At 60.5% G+C, this 27,692-nt stretch overlaps 4 protein-coding genes across 5 annotated transcripts; 3 read left to right on the top strand and 1 right to left on the bottom strand.

The window, feature by feature from the left end:
* Positions 1-765: 765 nt before the first annotated feature.
* On the top strand, positions 766-13,972 carry LOC133210661 (uridine-cytidine kinase-like 1). 2 transcript variants are annotated; one of them, XM_061350266.1, is made up of 14 exons: positions 766-1,015; positions 1,261-1,367; positions 1,443-1,613; positions 2,346-2,417; positions 2,712-2,901; positions 3,009-3,070; positions 3,516-3,532; positions 4,311-4,409; positions 12,294-12,387; positions 12,479-12,541; positions 12,743-12,865; positions 12,942-13,049; positions 13,124-13,280; positions 13,428-13,972. In XM_061350266.1, exons 1-14 carry the CDS (start codon positions 766-768, stop codon positions 13,499-13,501), a joined length of 1,587 nt encoding a protein of 528 aa, XP_061206250.1. In that variant the 3' UTR covers positions 13,502-13,972. The 2 variants fall into 2 exon arrangements, with proteins under 2 accessions (XP_061206250.1, XP_061206251.1); XM_061350267.1 differs by lacking the exon at positions 766-1,015 and adding an exon at positions 1,084-1,143.
* A 1,325-nt stretch (positions 13,973-15,297) lies between these two features.
* Positions 15,298-17,318, top strand: DNAJC5G (DnaJ heat shock protein family (Hsp40) member C5 gamma). The gene is made up of 4 exons (XM_061350265.1): positions 15,298-15,537; positions 15,640-15,853; positions 15,951-16,104; positions 16,654-17,318. The coding sequence occupies exons 1-4, from the start codon at positions 15,425-15,427 to the stop codon at positions 16,728-16,730; spliced, it is 558 nt and encodes a 185-aa protein (XP_061206249.1). The 5' UTR covers positions 15,298-15,424; the 3' UTR covers positions 16,731-17,318.
* A 1,030-nt stretch (positions 17,319-18,348) lies between these two features.
* TRIM54 (tripartite motif containing 54) lies at positions 18,349-24,384 on the top strand. Its single transcript, XM_061350364.1, has 10 exons — positions 18,349-18,582; positions 18,877-19,049; positions 19,402-19,573; positions 19,655-19,750; positions 19,843-20,076; positions 20,344-20,366; positions 20,533-20,657; positions 20,947-21,048; positions 21,285-21,555; positions 24,285-24,384. Exons 1-10 carry the CDS (start codon positions 18,415-18,417, stop codon positions 24,382-24,384), a joined length of 1,464 nt encoding a protein of 487 aa, XP_061206348.1. The 5' UTR covers positions 18,349-18,414.
* Positions 24,385-25,617: 1,233 nt separating this feature from the next.
* Positions 25,618-26,232, bottom strand: UCN (urocortin). The gene is made up of 2 exons (XM_061350127.1): positions 26,178-26,232; positions 25,618-25,926 (listed from the first exon to the last, which is right to left on the bottom strand). The coding sequence occupies exon 2, from the start codon at positions 25,906-25,908 to the stop codon at positions 25,618-25,620; it is 291 nt and encodes a 96-aa protein (XP_061206111.1). The 5' UTR covers positions 25,909-25,926; positions 26,178-26,232.
* Between the last annotated feature and the right edge of the window lie 1,460 nt (positions 26,233-27,692).

Here is a 27,692-nt window from a genome sequence, read left to right as displayed (position 1 = left end):
CATGCTGGGGGCTGCCCAGTGGGAAAGCAGCTCAGCAAAGGCCATGGGATCTTGGTGGACACAGAGCTGACCATGAACCAGCCATGTGCCCTTGCTGCAGCTGTGGCGATGGTGCTCTGGGCTGCATTAAAAAAGCATTTCCAGTTGACGGGGTTGATGATGCTTCCCAGGACAGCACTGGTTACCCTGGCCCAGTGCTGGGTTCCAAGTGCAAGAGGGATGTGGGCATACTGGAGATCTTCAGTCCAGCAAAGGGCCACCAAGGTGCTGGAGGGACTGAAGCATTTCTGCTGTGGGAAAAGACTGAGGGAGCCGGGACGGCTCAGCCCGGAGCAGGGCAAGCTCCGGGGGATGCTCCGGAAGCCATGTCTGTAAACCCCTGCAGGGAGGGGTAAGGAGGAGGGAGCCAGGCTCTTCCAGCGGTGCCCAGTTCCAGGACCAGAGGCCATGGGCATACAGTGGGCCCAGGGAGGGGGCCCCTGGACACGCTCCTCCGTGCGCGAGTGACACGGGCACGGGCTGCCCAGGGTGTCCCTGGAGGCTCTGGCCGTGCTCCCGGGCAGCGGCTGGGGGGCGCCGGACGGGACGGGGCCGGCCCAGACCTCCCTATGGCCGGTACCCGCGGTCCCGGTCCCCGCGGGTGCCCACGTGCGGTGGGGGCGTGGCGGGGCCGCGGGGGCCGCCGGGAGCCGCGTGCGGCCGCGGCCCGTCCCGGCAGCCCCCGCGGCCCATCCCGAGCCCACGGGCCCGCGGCGGCGTGCGGAGATGGCGGCGGCGGGCGCGGAGGAGCGGCGGGGCAGCGCGTGGGGTGCGGCCGGCCCCGAGCGCGGCCCGGGCCCGCTGGGCTCCCTGCTGAGCCGGCTGCCGCTGGCGCCGTCCCCGCGGCGGAGAACCGCCAGCCAGTGCCAGCCGGAGCCGCCGCTGCTGCGCACCAGCAAGCGGACCATCTACACGGCCGGGCGGCCGCCCTGGTACAGCGAGACCGGCGCGCCGGTGGACGAGGCCTTCGTCATCGGTCAGCGGCGGGATGGGGCTGGGGAAGGGATGGAGCTTGCGGCCCGGAGCCGGGCTGGGGCAGGGATGGAGCGGGGGCTGGGGAGGTGGTGGAGCCAAGGATGGGTCTGGAGCTGGTGCTGGGACGAGGTGGGTAATGGAGCCAGGCCTTGAGGCACGGCTGAGGAAGTGATGGGGCCGGGCTGGAGCTGAAGCTGGGCACTGATGGATCCCTGGCCTTCGCGGTGATCCCCTTCTCACCTCCAGGCTTGTGCGGTGGCAGTGCCTCGGGCAAGACAACAGTGGCAACCCGGATCATCGAGGCGCTGGACGTGCCCTGGGTCGTGTTGCTCTCCATGGACTCCTTCTACAAGGTGAGGGCTGGGACGAGGGCAGTGCCAGCGAATCCACGGGTCTGGCGTGGCACTGAGTGGTGATGGTGCCTGCAGGTGCTGGATGAGGGGCAGCAGGCGCTGGCAGCCCGCAGCGACTACAATTTTGACCACCCCGATGCCTTCGACTTTGAGCTGCTTGTCAGCGTCCTCCGCAAGCTCAAGAAGGGCAAGAGCGTGAAGGTGCCGGTGTACGACTTCACCACGCACAGCCGCCGGCGGGAGTGGGTGGGTGCCATGGGGCAGCTGGGATGGGCACTGGGAGGGGAGGCTGGGTGAGCCCTGGGGAGCAGGGATGTGTGGGGGCTGTGGGACCTGGGAGGGGCTCCAGCCACCAGGGGTGTGTGTGTCAGTCTGGGGGTGTTTGAGGCAGGGAGACATGGAGATGGAGATTGAAATGGGGGCCAACGCAGAGTGCAGGGAGAGGCTGCAGTGGGGAGCATGGAGTGCAGAGAGGGAAGGAGCTGGGAAGGCAGATGTTTGGGGCTCTGGAACAAGGCTCTTTGTCAGTGCAGGGCTGGGTTATCGAGTGTAGGGATCAGAATAAGGGCCCTTAAATGTTGGGTGATACAGGATAGTTATAGGGCATGCTGCACATGGGTGGCAAGAGCCTGGGATGGGTCAGGGGCTGAGGGCTTTAAACTGACAGAGGGTAGACTTAGATATGAAGAAGAAAGGAAATTGTTCCCTGTGAGGGTGGTGAGGTATTTGTACAGGGTGCCCAGGGAAGCTGTGGCTGCCCCATCCCAGGCAGAGTTGAAGGCCAGGTTGGACAGGACTTGGAGGACGCTGTTCTAGCAGAAGGTGTTCTTGCCCGTGGTAGAGGGATTGGAACTGGATAAGCTTCAAGGTTCCTTCACACCCAACCCATTCTGTGACTGTGCCATCTGTGCTGAGTGCTGGCCTTGCCGCAGTGGGTGTGAGGTGGGCAGGACGAGCACAGCTCTTATCTGCCCACAGAAAACTGTGTACGGGGCCAACGTCATCGTCTTTGAAGGGATTCTGGCTTTTGCGAACAAGGAGTTGTTGAAGGTACCGCTCGCTGCCTGGTGTGGCTGGTGCCCATCTCAGTGTGTGGTGTGGCAGGGGATGTGTGGTGGGATGGGTGCTGGCCTGGCTTGGCCCTTGATGCTGCTGGGGCAGGGTGATGGGTTGGGGCTGCCAAGGGGGAGGTCACCTTCCTGCCTGCTGGCAGAGCCCTTCCACATCCGAGGCTTCAGGGGAGGCAATGCTGGGGGTCAGACCTGGCTGAGCTGTGGATGGGGGGAATGAAGCAGGTCTGGTGGGGGGATGCATAGGGGGTGCTCACTCTTCCCAGTTTTCCAGCTCCTGGACATGAAAGTGTTTGTGGACACGGACTCTGACATCCGGCTGGTGCGGCGGCTGCAACGCGACATCATGGAGCGTGGGCGCGATGTCGCGGGTGTCATCAAGCAATACAACAAGTTTGTGAAGCCATCCTTTGAGCAGTACATTGAGCCCACTGTGCAGGTTGCCGATATCGTGGTGCCCAGGGGTGAGACTGCTGCATTTGCCAGACCTGACCCCAGCTCTGGCAGCAGGTGTCCTAGGATGGGGTTGGGTCAGTGTGCCTCTGACTCAGCTTCTCTGCTCTGCTGTCAGGTGGGGAAAACTTTGTGGCGCTGGACCTCATTGTGCAGCATGTGCATAGCCAGCTGGAGAAGGTGAGCTCTGGGCTCTTTGATTACTGCTAGTGCAGCTGAGGAGGATTCTGCACAGCGGGGAGGGTGTGGGTGCTCAATAACCCTGTGCTTCTGGAGCACGCAGAGGGTCTTGGTGTCACCGCTCTACAGAAGGTCTTGGGGCAGACAGAGCTGGGGAAACTGGGACAGGTCTGGGTACAGTGACACCTGGCACTTGCAGTCTGGCCTGGCCTCGTTCATGTGCTGTCATCCTGGAGAGCTCTGCTCTCCCCACCCTGCTTGTCCTGGCTGTGCCACCTCAGCCTGCCCTTACCTTCTGGCTCTGGTTTTCCTTCTCAGGGTTTAACCCCAGGAGAAGTGGTGGGAGCTGGGCCAGGGCTGCTGTGGGTGGTTGTGCCTGGTGCAGTGACTGTGTTTCCTTTCCTTCCCTTCTTGCCACACTTGATGACTCTGCTCCACCACCCAGCGTGAGATCACTGTCAGGTACGTGGAGAACCTGTTAGCCACAGAGGGGCTGGTTTCTGGGCTGGGGGAGGAGGGCCACGAGCACCCACTCTTCCCCAGGTCCTGCCTCTTCTTGTCCCTGCTGGCCAAAGCTTTGCTGAGGTGCCTGAGCATAGCTGCTCTTCCTCGGCTGCCCTGCATTCACCTTCTTGGGGATCATCACGCTGTGGCTGCAGGCCCCTGTGTGAACCATCCCACAGCAGCTAGGCTTGACTCATGTGACTAGTGCACTGCCTTCTTTTCATCCCTTTCTGGAGCACAGCTCCTGTCCTGCTTTTTGGATTGTCCCAGGCTGCTCCCTTCTATAGGAGAAGGGCTCTGAACAGCCCTTGTTCTCTGGGACTTCACATAGCCTCAGAGGGACAGTCCTTGTCCCTAAAGTTCACTGCAGCATGGGCAGCCCAGTCCCAAGGTGCAAGGCCTTTGCATGCAGAGATGCTCCTCTTGCTCCCTGGGTGCTGGTATAGAGGCTTACATGTACCAGGGCTGCTGACAGCTGGATTTGTGGTCAGGGGAGGTTTGACCCACTTTTATGGGTTGGTACTGCTTTGGAATCTCATACCTGGTACCAGGCTTGGGGCTTTCCTAGGGATCAAGGTCGGAAAACCACAAGTACTTTCTGATGTCCAGCCTGTGCCATAGGTTCTCTGGGAGGAGCCTTCCTTTGGCCAGAGGCCATGTCCCACTCTGTGGTGTCCAGCGCAGTGGCTCTGTGTGCCTGTGCTGTGCAGCTCTGATCACTGCTGCCTTGTTTCAGGGCAGCTCTGGCCTCTGCCCACCAAGGGCAGCCCCTGCCGAAGACACTGAGCGTCCTGGAGAACACACCACAAGTGCGAGGCATGCACACCATCATCAGGTAGGTCCCTGCCTCCTGTGGAATCCCCTTCCTGCAGAAGGGCTGTTCTGTAGGATCACACTACAAAACCTGGTGTCAGTTTTTCCTCATCTGCCTTAAGGGCTTCAGCCATAGGGGTTTTCTTGGATCAGGACTGAACAGAGCTGACTCCACCCTACAGATGTGTTTTTGGTGACAAACCCTCAGCACGTCTGCTCTGGGGTGTCTTTTGAGCAGGTCTTTCTTATGATGAGACTGGTTGGCTCTTTGCTAGCTGGAGCACAGGAATAGTAGCTGGTGACATGGGGTGAGGTGCCCTCACTGCCCCTCTCCTGAGGCACTTGAGTTCAGAGCCAGCTTAGAGAAGACCCAGGCTGCTGCTTCCATGACTTCATCATTTCTCACTAATACTCCTTTTTTTTCTAGGTGACAGTAGCAGTAGTGTAGGGTCAGGAGCTGAATCCTATGGGGCCACCAAAGACATTCCTCATTACTGTGGTTTAGAAGCTTGCAACCTCTGTGTTTCTGTCCCTTGGGCTGTAAACCACAAAGGGGATGCTGAGCTCTGCTGTGCCTGCTCACACTGTGGCTGGCTACCAGCACCCCTGTGTTGGTTTAGAGAGCTCAAATGTGTGACTACACACAGGTTGTGCCCCTCTTGGTAGGAAACGAACTGTTCCTTCCTTCTCCAGGCTCCTCCTGTGACTCCTCCCTGTGGCAGCGCAGGCTCCAAGGGCAGTTCACAGCAGTAAACGCCTGGTGATGTGGCACCTTATGCCCACTAGGCAGAGACCTGTGCCAGTGTCTGAAGCCCGTGTGTCTGTCTCCCCACTAGGCTGTGCACTTCTAGTAGCTCTGAGTTCAGCTCACTAAGGGAACTTTGGAGCAGTTATGACTGTGTCCCTTCAGTGTCTCCTTGCACTGCTGTGGCGTCAGCTTCCTGATGGCCTGAGATGATTTCTCTAGCTCATGCGCTGGCTGTGCTCAATGGTAAATGAAGGTGGAAGGGAGATCTTGGGGAACAGCACCTCCAGAGGCTGAATGTTGTTTGCTTGCAAAGGAGCACTTTTCCCTTTCCTGGGTTCATGCAGGATGAGAAGAACCAGTGAGCCTTTGTGCAGCAGCCTGCCCATCTCTAGCCTTCCTGCTCAGAGTCACCTTTTACCTATGGCTCCTGTTTCCCTGGGAGAGCCGACAGCGTGACACTGCTGTGTGCTCTCTCAGAGGAGTGTGAGCAGTGCCACAGGCCAGGTTGAACCAGTCTGTGTCTGGAAGGGACAGCACCATGGGCAGGCATTGGATCCTCTCTCGTCTGTAGCTGCTGTTCCCCTCTTCCTCCTTGAAGTCTGTGTGCTTGTGCCTTGCTGGGAGCGGTGTCTTGTGCCTCCGCCTTTATGCCACAAGTGTCTAATAACCTTAATCTGCTTGGACTTAGGAGTTTGTTCAGCTGCCCTGGGAGGGAGGGGACCAAACCCATGTGGGCTATGGTCAGAGTTCAGCAGCGCTGCTGATCCTGAGTTGCTGTACTGGAGCTGAGCTCAGGGAGCTGGCCGGTGTGCGTGGCAGCGCTGCGGGAGGCAGGCTTTGCCTCTTCCAGATGGTAAATGAAAAATAACCACGCTTATGAGGGGTGTTGACTTGGCCTGTCAGCCACCCCCTCAAATCCTGCTGCAGCCCAGGAAAGCAGGGGAAGCTGAGGAAGTGCTGTTACCAAGAGCTCTAAGCTGAGGAGCTCACTCCTGTATTTGGTGACAGCAAGGCAGCTTGTATTCCTGGTGCTTGTAGGTGATGCTTGGCAGTGCTCACTTATTTCTGCATGGTGTGGAGCTGTTAATGATTTTCACATGTGACCCTCTGGGCTTCCCTCTGCTCCCAAGGCACTGCTTCCTGCCCGCTGAGGTTCTCCTGTGCTCGATGGAGAGGCTCACACTGTCAGGGGTTCGAATGCACACCTTTTGCCAAGCTTCCTGCACCTCTGTGTGTGAAGTTACTGTCCCTTGGCGGATCTGATCTTGTCTTCATTCCAGCTGCCACGGTGCCATCAGCCCCATTCCACAGTGGGACCCCTTGTGGGGTGCTGGTGTTCCCACCAGCATTGCCTTTTGGAGTGCCTTGGCACGCCCAGCCTGGCATCTGTGGATGCACCAGGGAGCTGTGAATGAGGATTTCCCTCCAGCCTCCCTTCTTCCATCCTGTCTTCCCCAGTGCAGTTTCCTTGGATGCAGCCTGTTGATCTTGGCTTGCCACACTGCTGCCAGCCAACGTGGTTTCCCTGTTGTTCAACACTGGAGGCTCTTCTGTGATTCAGCCTTCTGTCTGTGAGGGCCCTCCTGGAAGATTATGTCGTGGCAGCAGATGAGCATCTCACCGAGTATACTCAAGGCAAATTCAGGCTTGGCATCTCAGGCAGAAGTGGTTTCCCGAGCAATTTTCTCTTACCATGGAGAGGCAGAAACCAAACCATATTCCTGCACTGGAACAGCTGAATTATTTTATTCATGATCAGTCTGAGTATCACAAAATCACGGAACAGTTTGGCTGGAAGAGATCTTAAAGCTTATCCAGTTCCAACACCTGCCATGGGTAGGGACACCTTTCACTAGACCAGATTGCTCCAGCATTTGAACACTGCCAGGGATGGGGCAGCCACAGCTTCTCTGGGCAACCTGTGCCAGGGCCTCATCACCCTCATGGGGAAGAACTTCTGCCTAAGATCCCATCTCCATCTCCCCTCTGTCAGGTTAAAGCCATTCCCCCTTGTCCTGTCCCTACAGGCCTTTTTCAAAAGCCCCTCTCTAGATTTTTTGTCAGCCCTTATAGGCACTGGAAGCAGCTCAGAAGTCTCCCCTGAGCCTTCTCGAGGCTGAACAAGCCCAGCTCCAGAACAGAGCTGCTCCAGCCCTCAGAGCCATCTCTGTGGCTTCCTTTGGACTCGCTCCAACAGCTCCATGTCCCTCTTGTGTTGTTGCCCCAGAGCTGGATGCAGGGCTGCAGGGGGCTCTCACCAGAGCAGAGCAGAGGAGAATCCCCTCCCTTGACCTGCTGGTCACACTGCTGGTGATGCAGCCCAGGACACGGTTGGTTTCTGGGCTCAGGCGCACACTGCTGCATCATGGTGAGCTTCTCATTGGCCAGCACCCCCACGTCCTTCTCCTCAGGGCTGCTCTCAATCCAGTATTCTCCAGCCTGTGTTTGTGCTTGGGACTGCCCTCACCCAGGTGCAGGACCTTGCATTTGGCCCCATTGACCTTCATGAGGTTCGCACTGTCTCACCTCTGCAGCCCGTGCAGGTACCTCTGTATGGCATCCCTTCACTCCAGCATGCTGACTGCACCACACAGCTTGATGTCATCAACAAACTTGCTGAGAGTGCACTTGATCCCACTGTCCTTGTCATTGACAAAGGTATTAAACAGCACTGGTCCGAGTACTGACCCTGAAGAGCACCACTCATAATTGGTCTCTACTTGAGCACTGAGCTGTTGACCTCAACTCTTCGGGTGCAACCATCCAGCCAATTTATCCACCAGATGGTCTATCCATCAAATTAATGCCTCTGCAGTTCAGAGACAAGGATGTTGTCTAATGTCTTGCACAATTCCAGGTAGGTGACGAAAGCTGGTCTTCCCTTATCCATCCACACTGTAGCCCCATTGTAGAAGGCCACCACGTTCATCAGGCATGATTTGCCCTTACTGAAGCCATGTTGAGTGTCTCACATCACCCCCTTATTGTCCATGTGCATTAGCACAGTTTCCAGGTGAATCTGCTCCATGACCTTGCCAGGCACTAAGGTGAGACTGACTGTATTTCCTTGGGTCTTCCTTTTTTCCCCTTTTTAAAAATGGGGGTTAGATTTCTCCTTTTCCAGTCAGTGGGAACTTCACTGGACTGCCACAGCTTCTCAAATATGATGAATAATGGCTTGGCAATTTCATCTCCCAGTTATCTCGGGACTCGTGGATGCAGCTCATCCAGTCCCATGGACCTGTGCTCCCTGGGTGACTTCGAACCTGATCATCTCCTACAGCAGGCAGTTCTTCATTCTCCCAGTCCCTGCCTTTGCCCTCTGTGACTTGGGTGGTGTGGCTGGAGCTCTTGCTGATGAAGACTGAGGCAAAAAGCCTCGTTCAGTACCTCGGCCTTCTCCATGTCCTGGGTAACTAGGTCTCCCTTCTGGAGAGGGCCCACATTTTCCCTTGTCTTCCTTTTATCACCAATGTACCTAATAGGACACAGTGGACAGTGTAATAATGCTGTGGGTTGTATCTTCCCACTTAACAAGATGCTTTGGTATATGGTCCAGATCACCAGAGTCAGTTGGAGCATTTTGTGCCACCCATCAGGATTCTGTTGCACCTGAACAGTCCTTTCTGCACCCAAACATCCCTCAAGCATCTTGCCCTCTCTTTGCCACAGGAGAATGGCATTTCCTTTCCATGGCTTCTATCTTGGTACCCACATGTTCATGGAAAGCATGCTCAGGACATCCCCTGCAGCACAGCCTGTGGGGGGCGTGGGTCACCCACCTCTCTTAGCAAGTTTGCTCTGGCCTGAGCCTTTGGACTTTGTGCTCCACAGGACACATAGTCCTGTGCTGGAGCTGCCCTTGAGAAACGTGATGCTGTTGGTGCTTCAGTGAAGGGCAGAGCGAGGTCATTCATACATGCCAGGAAGTTGCAGGCACCACAGAAGTGGTTCAGGTGTGAAACCTGTCTGTGCTCAGGTTTCCTGGGGCCTGAACGTTACGGTTGGCTTTCAGCTACAGACACTCCTGTTTGTGAGCTAAGCTGATGCTGTGTTCAGGCTCCGAGCCAGATGCTTGCTGGTCCCTGTCAGGCCACCCAATGCTTTCCTGCCATGCCCTGCAGGGAAGACTGGGATCCTAGGGAGTGGCTGCCTGCTGTGCTCAGCTGGGGATTCCCAGCTCTCTGGGTTGTGAGGGGTTGGGCAGCGCCTGGAGCAGTGCATGCTCTTGGGCTTTGCCTGGGTGATGGCAGGAAGGTGCTGTGAGGCCACTGGGTGAGCAGGTCTGGTGTCCCTTTGGGAGCACTCTTGGCACAGAGGCACTGCTGGAGCAATCCCGTTCTCTGACTGCTGCAGGGAGGGTCCTCCGCTGCTGCCAGGGAATGTTAGGGCTGCTCTCCCTTGCAGCACCCCTTCCCCTTGCATAATCACCAGAGACGTTCCTTGGGTGTCTTTGCCCCTGCACAAAAAGGGAGGCACACTGAGGCCTTTGCAGCACAGGGCCAAGGCTGGTCCTCCATCCCTAGCGGATACATCCTCCATTATCACTCTCTACAACTACCTGAAAGGAGGATGGAGAGAGGAGGTAACTGGTCTCCGAAGTAACAAGTGATAGGACATGAGGAGATGGCCTCAAGTTGCACCAGGGGATGTTTAGACTGGATATTAGGAAAAATGTCTTCACTGAAAAGTCGGTCAGGCACTGAAAGAGGCTGCCCAGGGCAGTGGTAGAACCACTGTCCCTAGAAGTGTTCAGAAAGCATGTACCTGAGACCCTCAGTTTAGTGGTGGACTTGGCAGTCCTGGGGTAACGGTTGGACTTGATAGTAAAGAGCTTGTCCAGTCTAGTTAGTTCTATGATTCTATGGTCATCAGGATGTCTTCTGGAGGCTGTGGAGGACCCTGCTTCTGCGGGAGCACCAATGGGCCTGTCCCATGCAGGTCAGGCTGGTTGTGGCTTCCAGCTGGCCCTGTCCATGCAGAGCAGCCCCATGGCTGGTGTGGGGCTTGTCAGGGGTGCTGCAGGCTCTGCTCCTGGAGCTTGGTGGTGCTTCCAGAGCTGCTGTGGGTTAAGCCCACGCGTGGGGGGCGCACATGCTGACAGCCCACGCTGAGGAGCTGTAGGGCTGATGCCCGTTTCTTTCAGACCACAACTGATCTTACAACTTCTCTAGGAGTGCCTCGCTGTCCCCAGGCTTGTTGGGAATGTCCACATTGGGTTTTCTGATCATTGCAGAGCTCTCGGGAGAGAGTTACCCAGGTAGCTGCAGAAGTATCTGGATAGTTGTGACTGTTTATCCTTCTGAGCTCTGTTGGCTGGGCTGTCTGTCATTGGGGAGAGATGTGAGAAGTGGCAGATGATGTCTTAAAATACAGAGTAAAAATATTCAATATCCTTCTGCTGCTTCTGGACTGATGCCAGATCCACCTCTTCCATCTGGAAACTGGCAAATGTCTGAAGGGTTTCTTTGTTCCTTACATCCTCCAGAATGTACCAGGGGTATGTGCAGGCTGCACTGCTTTAGGCACAGGTCACAGAAGAGAAAACAGGTTTCAGCTGTGTCTTCTTAAAGACAGTCCTTCGGTGTCAGTGTGCCCTTGCTCCTTGTTCAGCCAGGGAGCCAGAAGCTTGTTCTCAGAGCTCTTCACTAAAATGGTCCTTACGTTACAGCCTGCTACTGGCTCTTTTCCCAAAGCAGCCACAGACTGGGAGAGGTTTAGATGGATGTCGGTGGGGTCTTTATGGTCACATGTCAACCAACAAGCAGATCCCAGATTCTGCTCCTTTCCTGCTGAGTGACCTCTTGGTACTTTGCCTTCAAGCACTTGACCCTGACGGTGCTGGTGGAGGAGCTGTTCCATTCATCTGGAACTATCCCGAGTAACACACGCAGAGACAGTCCTGCCTGTCATTAAATGGAGCTCTGTACACCTACACCCTTGTGTTCCTGTGCTTTGAGATCCGTGTGTTGCAGGAAATGCAAAGTTTTGTGCAGTGTTTTCTTCTATGTGGTGAACAAGTTCAGCTGCAGCACATACATGTGCTGATGGTCAAAATGCTGCCCACGGGAAAAGCCAGCCTCATCCCCCCTCTGCCCAGCACTGGGATTATTGTATGGGCACATAGAGTTCCTTTACTCCTCCTGAAGGCGAAGGGGAGGTTTCCTCTTAATTACAGCCCCATTGTGGTTTTACTGCTTTTTATTTATCGTATTCCTTGCTGCCCTCAGCACTGAAGGGTTGTGATGAGATAATGCCAGGTATTCCAGAATCTGCCTGGTTCCTGGCAGTAGTTTATCTCTAACTTGGCACAGAAACGGAGAGGAGTTGAGAACACATCAGGTGTTTTCCCGTCACTGGTGTCAGCTAACCCAGCTGCTCTTGGCTGTGCTGCTTCTGTGCAGAGGTGTTCTGGAGCCAGCTGTGCTGCGGTCTGTCCTGGAGGGGCTTTTGTCCTGCCTTGTGCTCCCCTTGCAGGGCCCGTGCAAAACCCTTGCTGCTTGTTCCTGAGTCTCTGTTGCCTCAGGTGCTGCCTGACATTGTGCTGCTGTCGCCCCCGGTTTTTCTCCTGGCTCTTTCCACATAGTCAGCAGTTATGTCCTAAATGTCCAGCCCTGCAAATCCTCCAGCAGAGATTCAGCAGCAATTAGAGGTCATGCTCAGAGCAAGTAATGCTGTGCCTCTGTGCTTGCCTCTCAGGCACCTGCCTCATCTCTGCTCAGGTCAGGGCACACACCTACACCAGGCTGCTGATGTTATGCTCACTTATCCCTCCTTTTTGCTGCTGGTTTCATTCCGTTTGCTAGTCCAGCTAGCCTGCCATGCAGAGTCAGCTCTGAGCTGTCCGCCATGTCCCAAAGAGGATTGAGCAGCACCATGTGGCATCCTTGCACTTCATCCGATCTGCGTGATTAGCTGCGTGCTTTATATCCCCCTTCCAGGGGAACTGAACACAGTTTCTGACTGTATAGTCCTTCCTAGACACCACCATGGGTCTTTGGCAAGCCCAGAAACATTGGTAATTGCTGTATCTCCTTCCTGAGAGCTCCCAGGTTCCCACTGGCTGCTCTCTGTGCCGTCCTCCCTCTAGAGCCCTGTTTGTCATGTGGTGGAGCACGGGCTCTGCTCTCATCTCACGCAGGCACCTTCCTTCAACAGGAACAAGGACACAACCAGGGACGAATTCATCTTCTACTCCAAGCGCCTGATGCGGCTGTTGATTGAACATGCCCTCTCCTTCCTGCCACTGAAGGTGAGCTCCTGGGCCACATCAGCCCCTCCTGAGCCCCTGGGCCATGCAGGGCCCAGCTTTCTCTATACTCCCTTCTTCTCTGTTTCTGTAGTCGGTCACTGTGGAGACGCCCCAGGGGACCACGTATGAAGGGAAGCGGTTCCACAGACAGAGGGTGAGACACTGTCCCAGTCTCTTTCTCCCCATGAGCACATGGCTGCCCCATCTTGGGTTAGCATGGACTGGGAAAACCTGGTGGCTCCAGGATGCAGATGGGCTGCTTCCCTCTTCCGCAGCGCCAAAGCCGCAGGAGCTCACCAGAGCAGCTGCTTCCCCTGCACAGTGCCAGGCAAATGTGTTCTTACCCCTTCCCCAGATCACTGGTGTGTCCATCCTGCGAGCAGGGGAGACCATGGAGCAAGCCCTTACTGCTGTGTGCAAGGACATCCGCCTGGGCAAGATCCTCATTCAAACCAACCATGACACAGGGGAGCCCGAGGTGAGCAGCGCCGATGCTCCAGCACAGACCCCCTGCCACTGTGCGGTGGGTGTGTGACCGCTTCTTCCCTTCACAGCTCCACTACCTGCGCCTTCCCAAGGAGATCAGCGAGGACTACGTCATCCTCATGGACAGCACCGTGTCCACGGGGGCCGCGGCCATGATGGCAGTGCGCGTCCTGCTGGTGAGCGGAGGGGGCATCAGAGCATGGGGTGGGACTGATAGGTCGGCTGGGTTTCACGGCTCCATGTGCTGCAGGATCATGATGTGCAGGAGGACAGGATCTTCCTGCTGTCACTGCTGATGGCGGAGATGGGGGTGCACTCTGTGGCCTATGCCTTTCCCCGTGTCCACATCATCACCACTGCTGTGGACAAGAGGATCAATGAGGAGTTCCACATCATCCCTGGCATCGGTGAGGACAGAAGAGGGTGGGCTAGGCTGTGGGCTCTCACACCAGCTGCCTGGCTGGGGATTTGAGGCTGCACTGAAGAAGCCCTGGGGAGGGGACTGCAATGGGGCTGGTGCTGCCACCCCCTCATTCTGTCCCCTCATCCTCCAGGTAACTTTGGGGACCGATACTTTGGCACCGATGGACCCTCTGCCTGGTGTGAGAGTGACGGCATGGACTGCTGAGCTGGCTGGCCATGGGGCCACCAGGCAGGCTGGCTACAGCCCCCAGGAGGGGCTCTGAGCTGCCAGCCTGTGACCCCCACCCGCAGCCCCCAGCTCTCTTGCCTGCAGGCCGAGCCCTTGCTGCCTGCCCCCCTTCCACCTGCAGGAGTAGCCCCTTGGGGGTCCGAGGCAACCCTCCGAGGAGGGAGGGATGGCATCGGGGTGTTCCTCACCTCCGGCTCCTGCCTCTGTGCCCCAGACCGGCCATGCTGGCAGGAGGGAGGCATGGTCTGCCTGCAGCTTGTGCCTGAGGGGCCGGTCACCCTCTTCCCTGGGCACTGGGCAAGCTCCCATGCTGGAATCTGTATTTATTTGTATTTATTTGAGCAGCTGCCCCACCTGGTCTCCTGGGGGCAGGCCAGCTACTTGAAAACCATCAGGGATTGGGAACCAAGGAACCCCCTTGTCCCCACCGCTCTGACACTCCATCCCGGGGGGCCTGCTTGGCTGCGGGGCCGTGATCTCCCCAGCCCTGGCCATGGTCTCCCCAGCTGCTGCTGCCACCCTTGTTGCTCAGGTTCTTCTTCAAGCTGGTGGCAGTGGCCTTCCCTTGCCCTCTGAGGCAGCGGGAAGAGAGCAGGGCCTGGGGCTGCGGGGCCTGGCCCCTGTCCCCACTTTGCTGGCTCTGCTGCACCCCACCTCTCCCCCCCGCTGCCCCGGCTGCCTTCATTTTGTACCCCAATAAAGGAGCAGCGCAACCCCCTCACCCCAGGCTGCCACCTCCCGCCTGTGCTGGGGCTGGGCACATGGGGACAGGGTGGGTGGGGGTTGCTACCAAAGGTGGCATGTCACCATGCTGTATGCCAAGGGTGTCACTGTGTATAGGTGTGATGGGGGTGTTGTCTCTGGGGGGGGGTGTATGATGGAGGTGTTTTAGTGCAGGGGTGTGTGTGATTGGGATGTCATTGCATAGGGCTGTGTGAGAGGGGTATCGTGGGGGTGTGTGTCTGCAGTGGGGATGTGTGTGACTGGGGTCGTGTGCAGGGGGTGTGTTTGATAGAGGACTTACTGTATATGAAGGGGTGGGTGTGTGTGATGGGGGTGTCACCGTGTGGGGGCTGTAGGTTAGGTGTGTGTGTGTGTGTGTGTGTGGATGATGGAGACTGTCCGCATGTACAGGAGATGTGTGTGTGAGGTGGGTGTTACCGTGTGCGGGGGGCTCAGTGGGGGTGGCACCGTGTGTAGTGCCGGTACGTGTGTAACGACGGCTCCAACCGTGTAGTGGCACCGTGTGTAGTGCCGGTACGTGTGTCACGACGGCTCCAACCGTGTAGTGGCACCGTGTGTAGTGCCGGTACGTGTGTAACGACGGCTCCAACCGTGTAGTGGCACCGTGTGTAGTGCCGGTACGTGTGTGTAACGACGGCTCCAACCGTGTAGTGGCACCGTGTGTAGTGCCGGTACGTGTGTAACGACGGCTCCAACCGTGTAGTGGCACCGTGTGTAGTGCCGGTACGTGTGTAACGACGGCTCCAACCGTGTAGTGGCACCGTGTGTAGTGCCGGTACGTGTGTAACGACGGCTCCAACCGTGTAGTGGCACCGTGTGTAGTGCCGGTACGTGTGTAACGACGGCTCCAACCGTGTAGTGGCACCGTGTGTAGTGCCGGTACGTGTGTAACGACGGCTCCAACCGTGTAGTGGCACCGTGTGTAGTGCCGGTACGTGTGTCACGACGGCTCCACCCGTCCGCCGGGGCGCGCTGCGGCCGCCCAGTGCCCCGCGGGGAGGCCGGGGGCGGGTCCGGCACTGGGGCAGCGCCTGCGCAGAGGAGGGCGGTTGTGGGCGGAAGCGGCGGCGGGCGCGGGTCACGGCAGGGCCGGTTGGTGCCTCCGTCACCTCCGTGCCCTCTGTCCCTCCGGCCCCGCCGCGGGGCGCCGGAGCCATGGCGGAGCCCGGGCGGCCGCAGCGGAAGCTGTCCCGGGTCGGGGAGAGCCTGTACCGCGTCCTGGGCCTGCAGAAGGGCAGCTCCCCCGAGGAGATCAAGAAGGCCTACCGGTACGCCGGGGGGGGGGGAGCGGTGCGGGGACCCGGGCCGGTGGTGGGAGAGGGGGTGTCGGGTCCCTGTGCCCGTCCCAACCGTATCCCCCCCCCCCGCAGGAGGCTGGCGCTCAAATACCACCCAGACAAAAACCCCGATGACCCGGCGGCGGCCGAGCGCTTCAAGGAGATCAACAGCGCGCACGCCACGCTGAGCGACGAGGACAAGCGCCGCCTCTACGACCAGTACGGCTCCCTGGGGCTCTACGTGGCCGAGCAGTTCGGCGACGATGCTGTCAAGCACTACTTCCTCATGTCCAAGTGGTGGTTCCAGGTGAGCTGAGCCCTGCACGGCCTGCGCTGCCCTGGTGGGGCCTGGCTGCTGCTGTGGCTCTGGTGCTCTCATGGGGCTGCCGTCCCTTCCTCTGCAGGCTCTGGCTCTGTGCTGCGGAGCTCTCACCTGCTGCTGCTGCTGCTGTTGCTGCTTCTTCTGCTGCGGGGCGTGCAGCCCGCCGAAGGAAGACGAGTCCTACAAGTACGTCGACCCCAAGGACCTGGAGGCGCAGATGCATGCAGAGGACAGGGGTGAGTTGGGTTTTTGTGGCTGTTGCAAGCCCCACCTGGCTTTGTCTTGTGCAGGGCTCCGGGGGAGCTCCCCCCACTTCATCTCATGTGGGGACATTGCTCTTGAGGCTCAGATGTAGCTGCAGCTCTTGTGTAACAGCCAGCCCTTGGTGTTTCTTGTCTGGATCCTGACTGGTGACAGTGATAGAACCACTGCACAGGTTATGGGTGCCTTGTCCTCCCTCAGTTGCCCCTGGGACAGGACCCCATTAAGCCCCTGCACTGTCTGTGGCTGAGAAGCACTTGGGCCTGAGGCATGGAGCGTGAGGAGCAGCCATACTTCATGCTGGTTTCCTTCCCTGGGCACTGGCTACATCAGTGTCTGTGAGGACTGCCACTGGGGAGCTTGTGCTGTTTTCTGTGGGGTGGGAGCACTGCCACAGGGGGGCTGGAGTTTGGGAGTCTTGATCGATGGGAGCCTTCACGGGGGTGTTGGGACATCACAGATACCTGCTCAGCACCACCATGGGATGGGGCTGAGTCGCTGATTGGGCCACTCTTCTTTTCCAGCTTCACAGATACCTGTTGTGATGCAGCCCCCACCTGCCAGTGTGGAGCCCTTGCCAGCTGTCAGCACCAGTGCCTGAGGCTGCCCTCGGTTCTGCTGGCTCCCCAGGACTCTGGGAAGAGATCCTCCTTTGGGACTGTCACTTTCCAGGACCTCGGTCATGCCACCCGGCGTGGCTCTCCGGCCTTAGGGTGGTTAGAATCTCAGGTTAATTTGGCCAGCATCAATGCAGAGGCTCTTCTGCCCCTGCTTGAGCTCCAGGGCGATGCCCCTGTCTCCCAGCACTGGTGGTGGAGGTGGCCTGGAGCCCATCCCCAGTGCCTCGCTGGCTGCTAGTCCAAGCAGCTGCGAGTGGAGGCTTCTCCAGGCCAGGCTCCACAGCCGGGCACGTCTGAGACCGTTAGCACTGTAATGTCTGGGCCTGGGCTGAGCCCCCCACCTGCCCTCACAGGGACCCTCCTGATGGGTGCTGGGTGCCAAACGCTGCTCATGGGGTTAGGGTGCTGCCTTCTGTGCCCCCTTCCTCTGCCCTGCCACAGCTCCGGGGCACTGGCTGCACCCCATGCTCACTGCTGCTGGCAGGCTCCCTGCAGGGCTGGGCCCCGATCAGGCACTTTCCTTGGGTTTGTATAGGTTTTATGCACCATTAAAGTATGACAGGAGGGGAGTGTGTTTCTGAGTGGTCTCTGTTTCATCAGGGGCTGCCTGAACGCTCTGCAGCAGAATGTGCCTCTACCTGGCCCTGTATTGATTGGGAGGAGGTTATGGCTGTAAGTCCCACAGGAGTGATGGGCTAAGCAGTGGGGGGAGTGGGCAGGTCATGTCCCAAGAGCAGCTTGAGGGGGTGCTTTCTCACAGGGGTGGACATCACTCTGTTTTCGGTCATCTTTCTGGGACAGCTGTGTCTCCCAGCTAGTGTCGGCCCTGTGGGGCCTGTGCTTCCCCACTCCTCACTGCTGTGGGGCATGGGGTGGCAGGAGCCTGGCCGGTCACCCTTGTCCCACACTGGGGCATGTGTGCGGACTGTCCCTGCTCATGCAGTCCCTGGCTGCCTGCCTCATGGTGGGAGATAGCTGTTCCGAGCAGGACTGCTTGGCTTCTGCCCTGCTCTCCTGGGAGCTGTGGCTCTGCTGAGGGCCAGGGGTGGACTGTGCCATCCCAGGAGGAGAGGGGCAAGGGGACACAGCCTCTGCCCGCAGCTGCATGGGCTCTGTCTCACCCCCTAAATATAGCTGGAGTGTCAGGGCGAGTGCCTGGACCGGGCTGTTCCTGGCACCAGCTCTTCTAGGCGCCCGGCCATTCTGCTGGTGGTGGGGCTGGCACTGGATGGAGCCGCGGGGTTCTAGGGACCGGGACCCCAGCCTCCTCCTAGCCCCGCCTGAGCTGCCAGTCTGCAGAGCCAGCAGGTCCCCATGGGATCAGCCGGTGCCCGGGATCAGCCGGTGCCTGGGATCAGCCGCTGACTGCTGTAAGCTGGTCCCGGTGGGGGGGTCAGCTGGTGCCCGGGGTGAGCCGGGCCGGGGGCGCCGGTGGGGGCCTGCCGCGGCGCCGTGACTCAGTGTCACCCGACGCCGCCGACAGCTGCCGCGGCCCCGGCGGGGCTGGAAGGCTAAAATTAGCACTGGGCTTAGCGGGGCCGGGGCTGGGGCTGGAGCGGAGCGGAGCAGACACCGGGCGGACGAGGCCGGAGCCGGAGCGGGAGCCGGAGCGGGAGCGGGACAGTGGTCGGCAGAACGGGATCGGGCCGGGCCGGGACCGTGGCGATGAACTTCGCGGTGGGGCTGAAGCCGCTGCTGGCGGAGGCGCGGAACATGGAGAGCCTGGAGAAGCAGCTTATCTGTCCCATCTGCCTGGAGATGTTCACCAAGCCCGTGGTGATCCTGCCCTGCCAGCACAACCTCTGCCGCAAGTGCGCCAACGACGTCTTCCAGGTGCGGTCGGGGTTGGAAACCGGGGGAGAAGGGGAGGATGGATCCGAGCCCGGTCCCGGGACGAGCCCCCGGGAGCCCTGGTGGGGGCGGCCGGATAGCGTCGGTGCGCGGGGCCGTGTCCTTGCTCGTGCCCGTGTCCTTGCTCGTGCCCGTGTCCGTGTCCTTGCTCGTGTTTGCATCCGTGCTCGCGGGGGTGCGGCACCCACAGCCAGCGGCAAAGCGTGGGGGGGTATCGGTTAACGGGGGCTACGGGAGGTTCGTGGCCGTGACCAACCCCCGCTATGCCCTCCCTAGGCCTCTAACCCACTGTGGCAGTCGCGGGGCTCCAGCGCGGTGCCGTCGGGCGGCCGGTTCCGATGCCCGTCGTGCCGCCACGAGGTGGTGCTGGACCGGCACGGGGTGTACGGGCTGCAGCGGAACCTGCTGGTGGAGAACATCATCGACATCTACAAGCAGGAGTCGGCCAGGTGCGAGGAGCCCGCGGGGCACCCCACGGGGGAGAGGGTCCCGTGCGTGAAGGGGAGCCCAGGGGGGCTGCGGGCAAAAGGCTGGGGCTGGGAGCACGTCTGGGGCATGGGAGTGACAGAGCCCACGGTTGTCTGGGGTGTCCCCAAGGGCTGGAGGTGTCCCCGGAGCTAAGGTGTCCTACAGGGCCAGGGGTGTGTTGGTACTGGAGGTGTCCCTGAGGCTGAAGGTGTCTCTGGATATGGAAATGTCCCTGGAGTCGGGGTGTCCTCAAGGGCTGTGATGTTCCTGGGGATGGAGGTGTCCCTGGGGCTGGGGCCCACCATGGGCAGTGGTGCCTGTTCCCCAACACAGGCCCCTGCATGCCAAGGCCGAGCAGCACCTCATGTGTGAGGAGCATGAGGACGAGCGGATCAACATCTACTGCCTGCGTTGTGAGGCGCCGACCTGCTCCCTCTGCAAGGTTTTTGGGGCACACAAGGACTGCGAGGTGGCACCGCTGCCTGCTGTCTACCAGCGCCAGAAGGTGAGTGGCTCTGGTGGCCCACAGAGGACTGGGGGACCCTAACCCTCATCTGGTCCTCATACCCATCCCATACCCTCCCAGAGCGAGCTCAGCGATGGCATTGCCATGCTAGTGGCGGGGAACGACCGCATCCAGGCCATCATCACACAGATGGAGGAGATCTGCCACACCATTGAGGTGGGACAGGACAGGGGGGTGTCGCTGGGTGCCACATTGGTGGTGGGGACACGGAAGGGCCAGGGCAGCCCCTAAGCTCCAGGGTCCTGCAGGAGAATGGCCGGCGGCAGAAGCAGCACCTGGGGCTGCGCTTTGACTCGCTGTACAGCATCCTGGAGGAGCGGAAGAAGGAGCTGCTGCAGAGCATTGCGCGGGAGCAGGAGACGAAGGTGCAGCTCGTGCGGGGCCTCATCCGCCAGTACGGAGACCACCTGGAGGCCTCCTCCAAGCTGGTGGAGTCAGCCATCCAGGCCATGGAGGAGCCCCAGATGGCTGTGTACCTGCAGGTCTGTGTGGACACGGTCTGGGGGTGCAGGGGTCAGGACCCTCCAAGGGGGCTAAAGCTGCCCCCAGGCTGTGCTGGGGAACTGGGCAGGGGCAGGTCCCTCCGGGGGTCTGGGACTGCCCCAGGGCTAGGGGGGACTTGGGTCAATCTGAAGATCTGGGGCTACCCTTGGGATGTGCTGGGGGTGCTGTGGCCTCTGGCTCCTGGAGGCTCCAGTCCCATTGTTTCAGGGAGACACTGACCACCTCCCCCCCCTTTTCCTCCACAGCACTCCAAGGAGCTCCTGAAAAAGTGAGTGGGGCCAGGAGGCATGGGGCTGGGGGCAATGGCAAGGTGGGGGGCACAGAGGGCAGCATGGGGGTTTGGCTATGGCTGGCCCTGCTGGGCCATGGTTGGGGGCACAGCACCCCTTGTGTGTTGGACCCCGGCAGCTCCCGGGGGTCTTCCTGCCCTGCAGGATCACAGACATGTCCAAGGTGTCGATGAGCAGCCGCCCAGAGCCCGGCTATGAGAACATGGACCACTTCTCCATCAATGTGGACTATGTGGCGGAGATGCTGAGGACCATCGAGTTCCAGACAGGTGCCATGTTTGGGGGGGACATGGGACTGCCCAGGGCAAGCAGTGTTCATATGGGCAGAACCCTCCACTGCCTTATGCCCTATGTGTGGCTGCATCCCCTCTTGCACAGGAATGGGGACATGGGGCCCCTCTGCACTGCCAAGGGACCCTTCCTGGCCTGTGGGCTGCTGTGTCCCACACCAGGGCCAGGTTCCTGCTCTGGGCTGAGCACATCCCTCTTGGAGTGTCTCCAGGCTGCCCACACCATGGGGAGGGGGGGGCCCTGCTGACCTGTCCCTTGGTGTTGCAGAGCCGCTGGGCGAGGATGAGGCAGATGCACTTGGGGATGGCAGTGAGGCTGCAGCAGATGAGGACCGGCTGGAGAGCCTGGAGGCACCTGATGCTGCAGAAGGTGAGTCCCTGATGTGCCATGCCATGCCATGCCATGCTGTGCCTGGCTGCTGTGCTTGCTCCCAGGGCTGCAGGGGCAGTCGGGGCAGCAGGGCCAAGGGGCTGGGGCTGCCATGCCCATGGAGGGAGGGACATGCCCAGTGCTGTGTCTGTGCCACGGCCTGTGTGCAGCTGTGCAGGTCCTGCAGTGTGACGGGGCCCCTGGTTCCAATCTTGTCACCTACTTTCCTTCTGCAGACGTGGGGCCGAGGCAGAAGCCAGTGAGCTCTCCCCATGGTGAGACCCTGACTGGGACTGAGGTGGGGGTGACACACAGGGCCAGGTCATGGGGTGCCTTGGGGCAGAGGAGGCGCCTCATGGGGGACAGAAGTGGATGGGTATGCAGACAGAGGAGTTCATACCTCAGGGCTCCCCAGAGTGCCTGTCTCCTTGCCTGTAGAATGGGCACCCCTGGGTCCCCACCATGTGGGTCTGAGGCTGGTTTTCTGCACAGGTCAGCACTGAACAGGTACCATGGAGCAGCATCGGCACCACCGGCTCACCCCTGCCCCTTCAGCTCTGCTGCTGCAGTTCCCAAGCACTGGAGCTGCCTCTCTACAACATTAAACGTGTGAGGGCATCATCTGCGGTGTTGTGTGTGGCCAGGGTGGGCACCAGGGCTGCCCCCGAGGTGGTTCCACACCAGCTCCATGGGCTCCAGCCTGGGCTCAGACCCTGCCCCACTGGGTTGCACCCCAGCTCCACTACCCACAAGAGGGTCTGTGTCCAAAGGGACCCCCAGCATGGCTCAACTCCAGCATCCCAGGGGTGGATTGCAGCCAGGAGCTTCTCATCTCAAACCTTGTGCCTGCAGCCCCTGCCTGGGGGTGAGAAACTGCATCACCCTTGAGCTCTGCAGCCCCAACACTGGACACCGTCTGGGCAGCACTGTCCCCTGGGTGCACCAAGCAAACAGTGCTGGGATGAGCTGGCTGAGTACACAGCCGGGAGCACCACGGTCGGTGCCGGGGCCTGTGCCCCACGCTCCGCCGGTTGGGCACCCAGGGAGGGCCATGGCAGCCCTGGCTGCGTCACCCGCCTTGTCCTGCACGGCCATAGCGTCACAGCTGATGCACCTGATGATGCACATGGGGAGGGGATGGGGATGGGGATGGGGATGGGCAGGAGCTCTGAAACCGGGCCACCCCCCTGCCCCTGCCAGGGGGCTCCAAGGACTGGTGGCTGAGACCCCAGTACCCAGCAAGCACAGGGACCACCAAGCTGGCCAGCGACTGGGGCACAGACACTGCAGGATGGGCAAGGATGGACCCATGGAAGCAGAAGTGAAATGTTGGCACAAGGCAGGTCCCAGTGACCTCAGGGCTGGGATGGAAGCTGGGGAGCCCCGGGTTCTCCTGGCAGCAGAGGCCCTAGTGTCTGGGTTGTGCCGACAGGACCCTTCCCCTGCTGCCAGCAGGCTCCTGTCCCAGTCTGGATCCACGGGAGCAAACAGGGAGAGACATTCAGCTGGGCTGGGGACAGAGCAGGGCAGGAGCTGGTTATGCAGCCATAGGAGAGGAAACCGCTGAGCTGCCTCCTGTTGGGAGCTGTATCCATACCCCCATCAAGCACAGGGACAGCACAGGAGATGGTGACAAGCTGGGATAGAAGAAATTCACATTGGATACCAGGAAAAGCTCCTTCTCTCAAGAGCAGAGCAATCCTTAGAGAAACGGGCTGGGGCATCCAGAGCAGCTTCAGTCACCCCCAGTGTGAGCCCTGCTTGGACAGGGAGATGGGCAAGAGGAAGCAGTGCTGGAGCTGAGCCCACCATGGGCCATGGCACCACATGGTCCCCACAGCCCATGTCCCAGCACAGCTCCCTCCTCATGGTCCATGGTGGATTCACTCCTGCTGTGGATTCCAGCTGCAGGGCTGCTGGGGGCTCTGCCTGCCCAGGGCAGGACTTTGTACTTACGAGGTCCCTGATGGCCCCTTCCTTGAGCCCAGCTCGGTCCCAGCTCTGTTACCTGCAAACCCGACCGAGGGATTGAGGTGTGGTGCCCTGTGGCACTCAATGGCCCTGAGCAAGCAGCTCTGAGCTGCTTGCCCAGCCACCCACCAGACCCCTGTCCCAGGGCAGGCACACGGGTTCAGCCCTGGGCTATGGGATGTCTCCATTCTCCTGCATCCCCAAGCATGTAGCTTGTGGCTGGGTGGTCAACCCTGTGGACCAGTCTGGCTGCTCCTGGCCACTGCCTGCTCCTGCACATCATAGATATGTGCCCAGGAAGGCTCACATGGTCCCTGGGGACTGAAGTGAGGCTGGGTGACTTCTCCATTGGGGATGTGATATTTTCCTTTCTGCACCTCAGGAATCTCCCCATCACCTTCCAGAGATGGCCAAGAGGGGCTCACAAGCACCTTGGTAGATACTGGTCAGCCCTGGGCGCCACTGCTGGGGTTTGGGGTACCTCAGGAGAGCCCCAGCCTGATACTCTGTTCTGGGCAGTTTTCTTCCTTAAGCCTTGCCTCCAGCTATCTGTCACCTGCTTTTGCCAGCCCCAGCCCCAGCCCCAGCCTGGCTCTTGGGCAGCCCTTCACTGCCCTGGGAGGGTGGAGGTGGTGGATGCTCTCCTTGGCCTTGCACCCCTCTGACTCAGAGCACGTGACCCCTGGAACCCAGGGAAGGGGCCCAGCAACGCTGCAGGGACTCGGGCAGCTCTTGCATGGGCTGGAGCTGGGACCCCTCCACCTGCAGCAGAGAAGGCTCAGGGGGCATGGAATCCATGTGTAGAGTGATGGGAGGCAGGGAAGATGGAGTCAGACCCTGCCCAGTGCTGCCCAGTGACGGAAGCACGGACAGGGAGCACAAACTGGAGCACAGGAGATTTCACTGAAAGTTTTGTTAAAAGCTTTTGGTTTCGTTGTTTCTCCCTCAAAAAGCAACTTTGTTTTTTGTTTTTGTTTTTGTTTTTTCCATGGTGCTGATCGAACAGGCTGCCTGCAGCTGCTCTGAGAAGCTGCGATGCTGCCTATGGCCTCACTGGGGGGGCAAAGGGCCTCTGAAACTGCTTCAGCGCCACCCTGTGCTCAGGCTGGGTCAGCTGGAGTGTGTTGGCCAGGTCCATGTCCAGGCCAGTTCTGAGTATCACACAGTATCGAGTATCTTCAAGGAGGGAGATGCTCTGGGGAACCTGCTCCAGGACACTCTTTCTTGCCAGTATCCCCTTCCAGTTCCGCATTTCTCACATCCAGGTGGAATTTCCTCATTCAAAGCCTGGATGGACACGACATTGAGCAACTGGCTCTGGCTGCCCCTGCCCTGGGTGGGGGGTTGGAGGGAGAGATTCCCTAGCCCCCTTCCAGCCTCAGCCACTCTGGCACCCCATGACCGCTCTTTAGCTTGTTCTCAATGGATTTCCTTAGCTCCTTCATCCTTCAGAGCTGCCTCTGTCCAGACCCCACCAGCCAGGTCACGTAAATAGTTTTGCTTGAAGTCCAAGGCTGCACACTGCTGCCTGTGTTCCTGCCTGCCCTGGCTGCTGATCTCCACAGCCTTATGGCTGCCACCATCACATCCACAAGCAGCTCTTCCTATGGGCCCTCCTGAAACCTCCTTCACTGCTCCAGTCCTGCTGCGCTGCCCTTCCTGCAGGTAGCAGGGAGCTTATCACAGAACCATCAAATCACAGCACGGTTTGGGTTGAAGGAACCTCTGAAGATGGTCTAGTCCAACCTGCCCCCATCATGAGCAGGGACATCTTCAAGGAGAGCAAGGCCACCCATGAGGTGGCCAAACCTCTCCAACTGTGTCAGGAAGGCTTCATCCATGTCCTCCTCTTGCTCAGGGGTCTGAAACATGCCCTGCCACAGTGTCCTTCCACCCCATCCCCACTCCCCAAGAGCCTGTGTGGGTCTCCCCAGCCCCACGAGCCATCCCTCACTGTGGCAGTGCTCTGGCAGTGACTGCAGGGGATTGCCAAACACAGAGCTCTGGTTGCCCCAGCTTGCATCCCCAGCTGCCTTGCCTCCAGGTGAGGGGTGCAGCACCCCTTTGCTCCGCTCAGTGATGCTGAGGCACCCACTGCGCCCATCTCTCTGTGCCTTTCCCACTGCACCCACAGCTCTTTGCCTCAACGACTGGGGGTTCCTGCCCCCAGGGGGATGTCCCCGTTGCCCAGGGACATGCCGTGTTCGCAGTGCTCTGTGCAGCCCACCCAGCTCTGCTCAACCTTCCTCAGACTTCCAGCCCCACTGAGCCCGGTCCCCGTTCCCGACGAGTTCACCGCACATTTCCGGTAAGGTAAGCCCGTGTCCCCGGCCCCGCACTCATTCACGCCCCGGCTTTCCACCACGTTTTATTACAAAATCGGTGCTGGCCGTCCCGGGGCCGGTACCGTGGCCACTTGCCCCGGTGCCGAGGAGGAGGCGGGTGCAGCAGGCGCAGCCTGGTGTCGGTCCCGGTGCCAGTGCTGGTGCCGGTACCAATCCCGGTGAGTGGCGCTGAGTGCCCCACGGCGCGGAGGCTGAGGCGGTGGCCGGAGCCCGGCGCAGCTGCGGTGGGATCCCGGTGGGTCCCGGTACGTGCTCAGCGCCCCACGGCTTCGAGGATGAGGCGGTTGCTGTCGGCTTGGGCGCGCTGGCTCTGGGCGCGGGCGAGCAGTAGGAGATGCCGCAGGAGGTGGAAGGTGAGGTCGATGGAGAGCGGCGGCTCGTCCCGCCTCGCCCTCCACGGCTCCGGGGCTGGCGGCACCAGCGGCGGCCAGAGCGGGCGGCCCCGAGCCTCGAACGCGGCCGCCAGGACGGAGCCGTCGGGGCGGGCTGCGGCGGGTGGCGGGCGGACGAGCAACAGCAGGAGAGTGAGCAGCGCCCGCCGCATCTTCGGCTCCGTCCACACCTGAGGGACCGGGGGCTCAGTGTAACGAGGAGCACCGGGGGCACCGGGGCGGCTCCAGGGACCGGGGGATCCGAGGGGAGTAATGTACCCGGCGGCGAGAGGGCACCGGTCTCACCGTGGAGCCGTCCCGAAGGCCGTGCCCCCTTCCCCTGCCTCCCGCACCATCCCCTACGCGTTGTGCCCTCCCCGGTCCTCTGCACCGCCACTGCCCTCGTCCTGTGCGCCGACCCGTACCCTTCACTGGCGCGTACCCGGTGCGCGGTCCCTGTGCCCTGCCGGTGCGGTGCCGGTGGAGTGGAGAGCGATCCGTCCCGTGGGAGATGAGCCGGCGGTGCGGCCGGTGCTTATATAGGACCGGGAGCTGGGGCTGACGTCATCGCCGGGCACGCACTGACCGGCGGGGGGGGGGGGGGGGCGTGAGGGGCACCGGGGCGGCGGCGGGAGCGGGGTGCCCGGCAGCGGCAGCGAGGGCCGGGAAGGCGGGACAGGGGCTGCGGGACGGGGAGGAGGTGGGGGGGTGCGGCCCAGCGGCCTCCCCATTCTCGGGGGCCGCGACCCTAATCCCATCCTGGAGCCCACCCGGAGGGGCGCAGAGGAGCCGGTGCGGGTGCCGGCAAGGGCCCTGGGCCGGGAGCCGCCGAGAGTGTTCATTCCCGGTCCTCCGGCTCCTTTTCCCGCCGCTGTCTCTCCCTCCCTCACCTGCCCTCCCGGTGCCCGGCCCCGGTGCCCGCGGTGCCGCTGTCCGTGGTGCTGAAGCGCCGGGACGCGCCGGGAAACAGCGGGCCGGGGCCCCAGGGGACGAGCAGGGCTCCGGGGCCAATAAGCAGGGCCGGGCCTTGGAGCGGATGACCCCCGGCATGGGACCCTTCGGGCGGGCCAGAGCAGGCTGCGACGCCCTGGGCAGGCACAGGGTGGGACGGCGGGACCGGCTGTAGGCGGGGGTGGGGGTGAGGGTGACGCCGACCCGACCACTAGCACCTCCGGCACCGAACGGGCACGGGTGGGGCATCCACGACCCGGCAGTGTCGGGACCGGTGCTGCAGACATCTCGAGCGCAGCAAGGCACCACCGGCCAAATGCTGTGACTCATAGAGTGAAGGCATCGGAGCAGGCAGCGCTGTGCTGCATGCAGGATGTTCCAGCGTGGGGCACCGGCCGCCGCTGCCAAACAGTGAGGTAGCTGCTGGTGCACCACAGACCCCCGGCAGCACTGCGGCCCTGCCTGGCAGGCAGATGCATCTGCTGCAGGTCAAGGGTACCAAGCTGCCACCCAGACCGGTGCTGACACAAGTGCAAAGCTGCTCCTGGAGTGCACTCTTTCCACGGTGCCAGTGTGGGGCAGAACCTCAAGGCAGAGAGGATCAGACCTGACTGAACAGTGCAGGATCAGTGCATCCCGCACTGAGCAGTAAAGGGGTGGTTGGGCACAGCCCTGCCCTCAGCAAGGTAGCACACGGTGCCATGCACCTGTGACACGGATCTGGTGTGAAGGCTGGCATCCGACACCACCTCCCTGTGGCTCCAGGGCAGAGCCCTCAGCAGGGGCTGCCCTCAACCCCTGAGCCCTGGCAGCCCCTGTGCCATGGCATGGCTGCTTCTGAGGACAAGGGCTTGGCTTGTGCCATGCCCACAGTTCACTCACTGCCAACACACCAGGGCTGTGAGAGGCTCAGCACATCGGGGCTGCAGACTCCTGCCATGTGCAACCGCTGACCAGGAGCACCCACCCCATAGGCTGGGGAAAAGCTGGGCCAAGCCCTGCAGCC

The sequence above is a fragment of the Neopsephotus bourkii genome, unplaced genomic scaffold (genome assembly GCF_033783945.1).
Source record: "Neopsephotus bourkii isolate Nb327-2 ecotype Australia unplaced genomic scaffold, CSIRO-AGI_Nbou_v1 NB_481, whole genome shotgun sequence".
Lineage (NCBI taxonomy): Eukaryota > Metazoa > Chordata > Aves > Psittaciformes > Psittacidae > Neopsephotus > Neopsephotus bourkii.
Note: the sequence above shows the minus strand (reverse complement) of the source record. Positions and strands in the feature narration are given on the sequence as shown.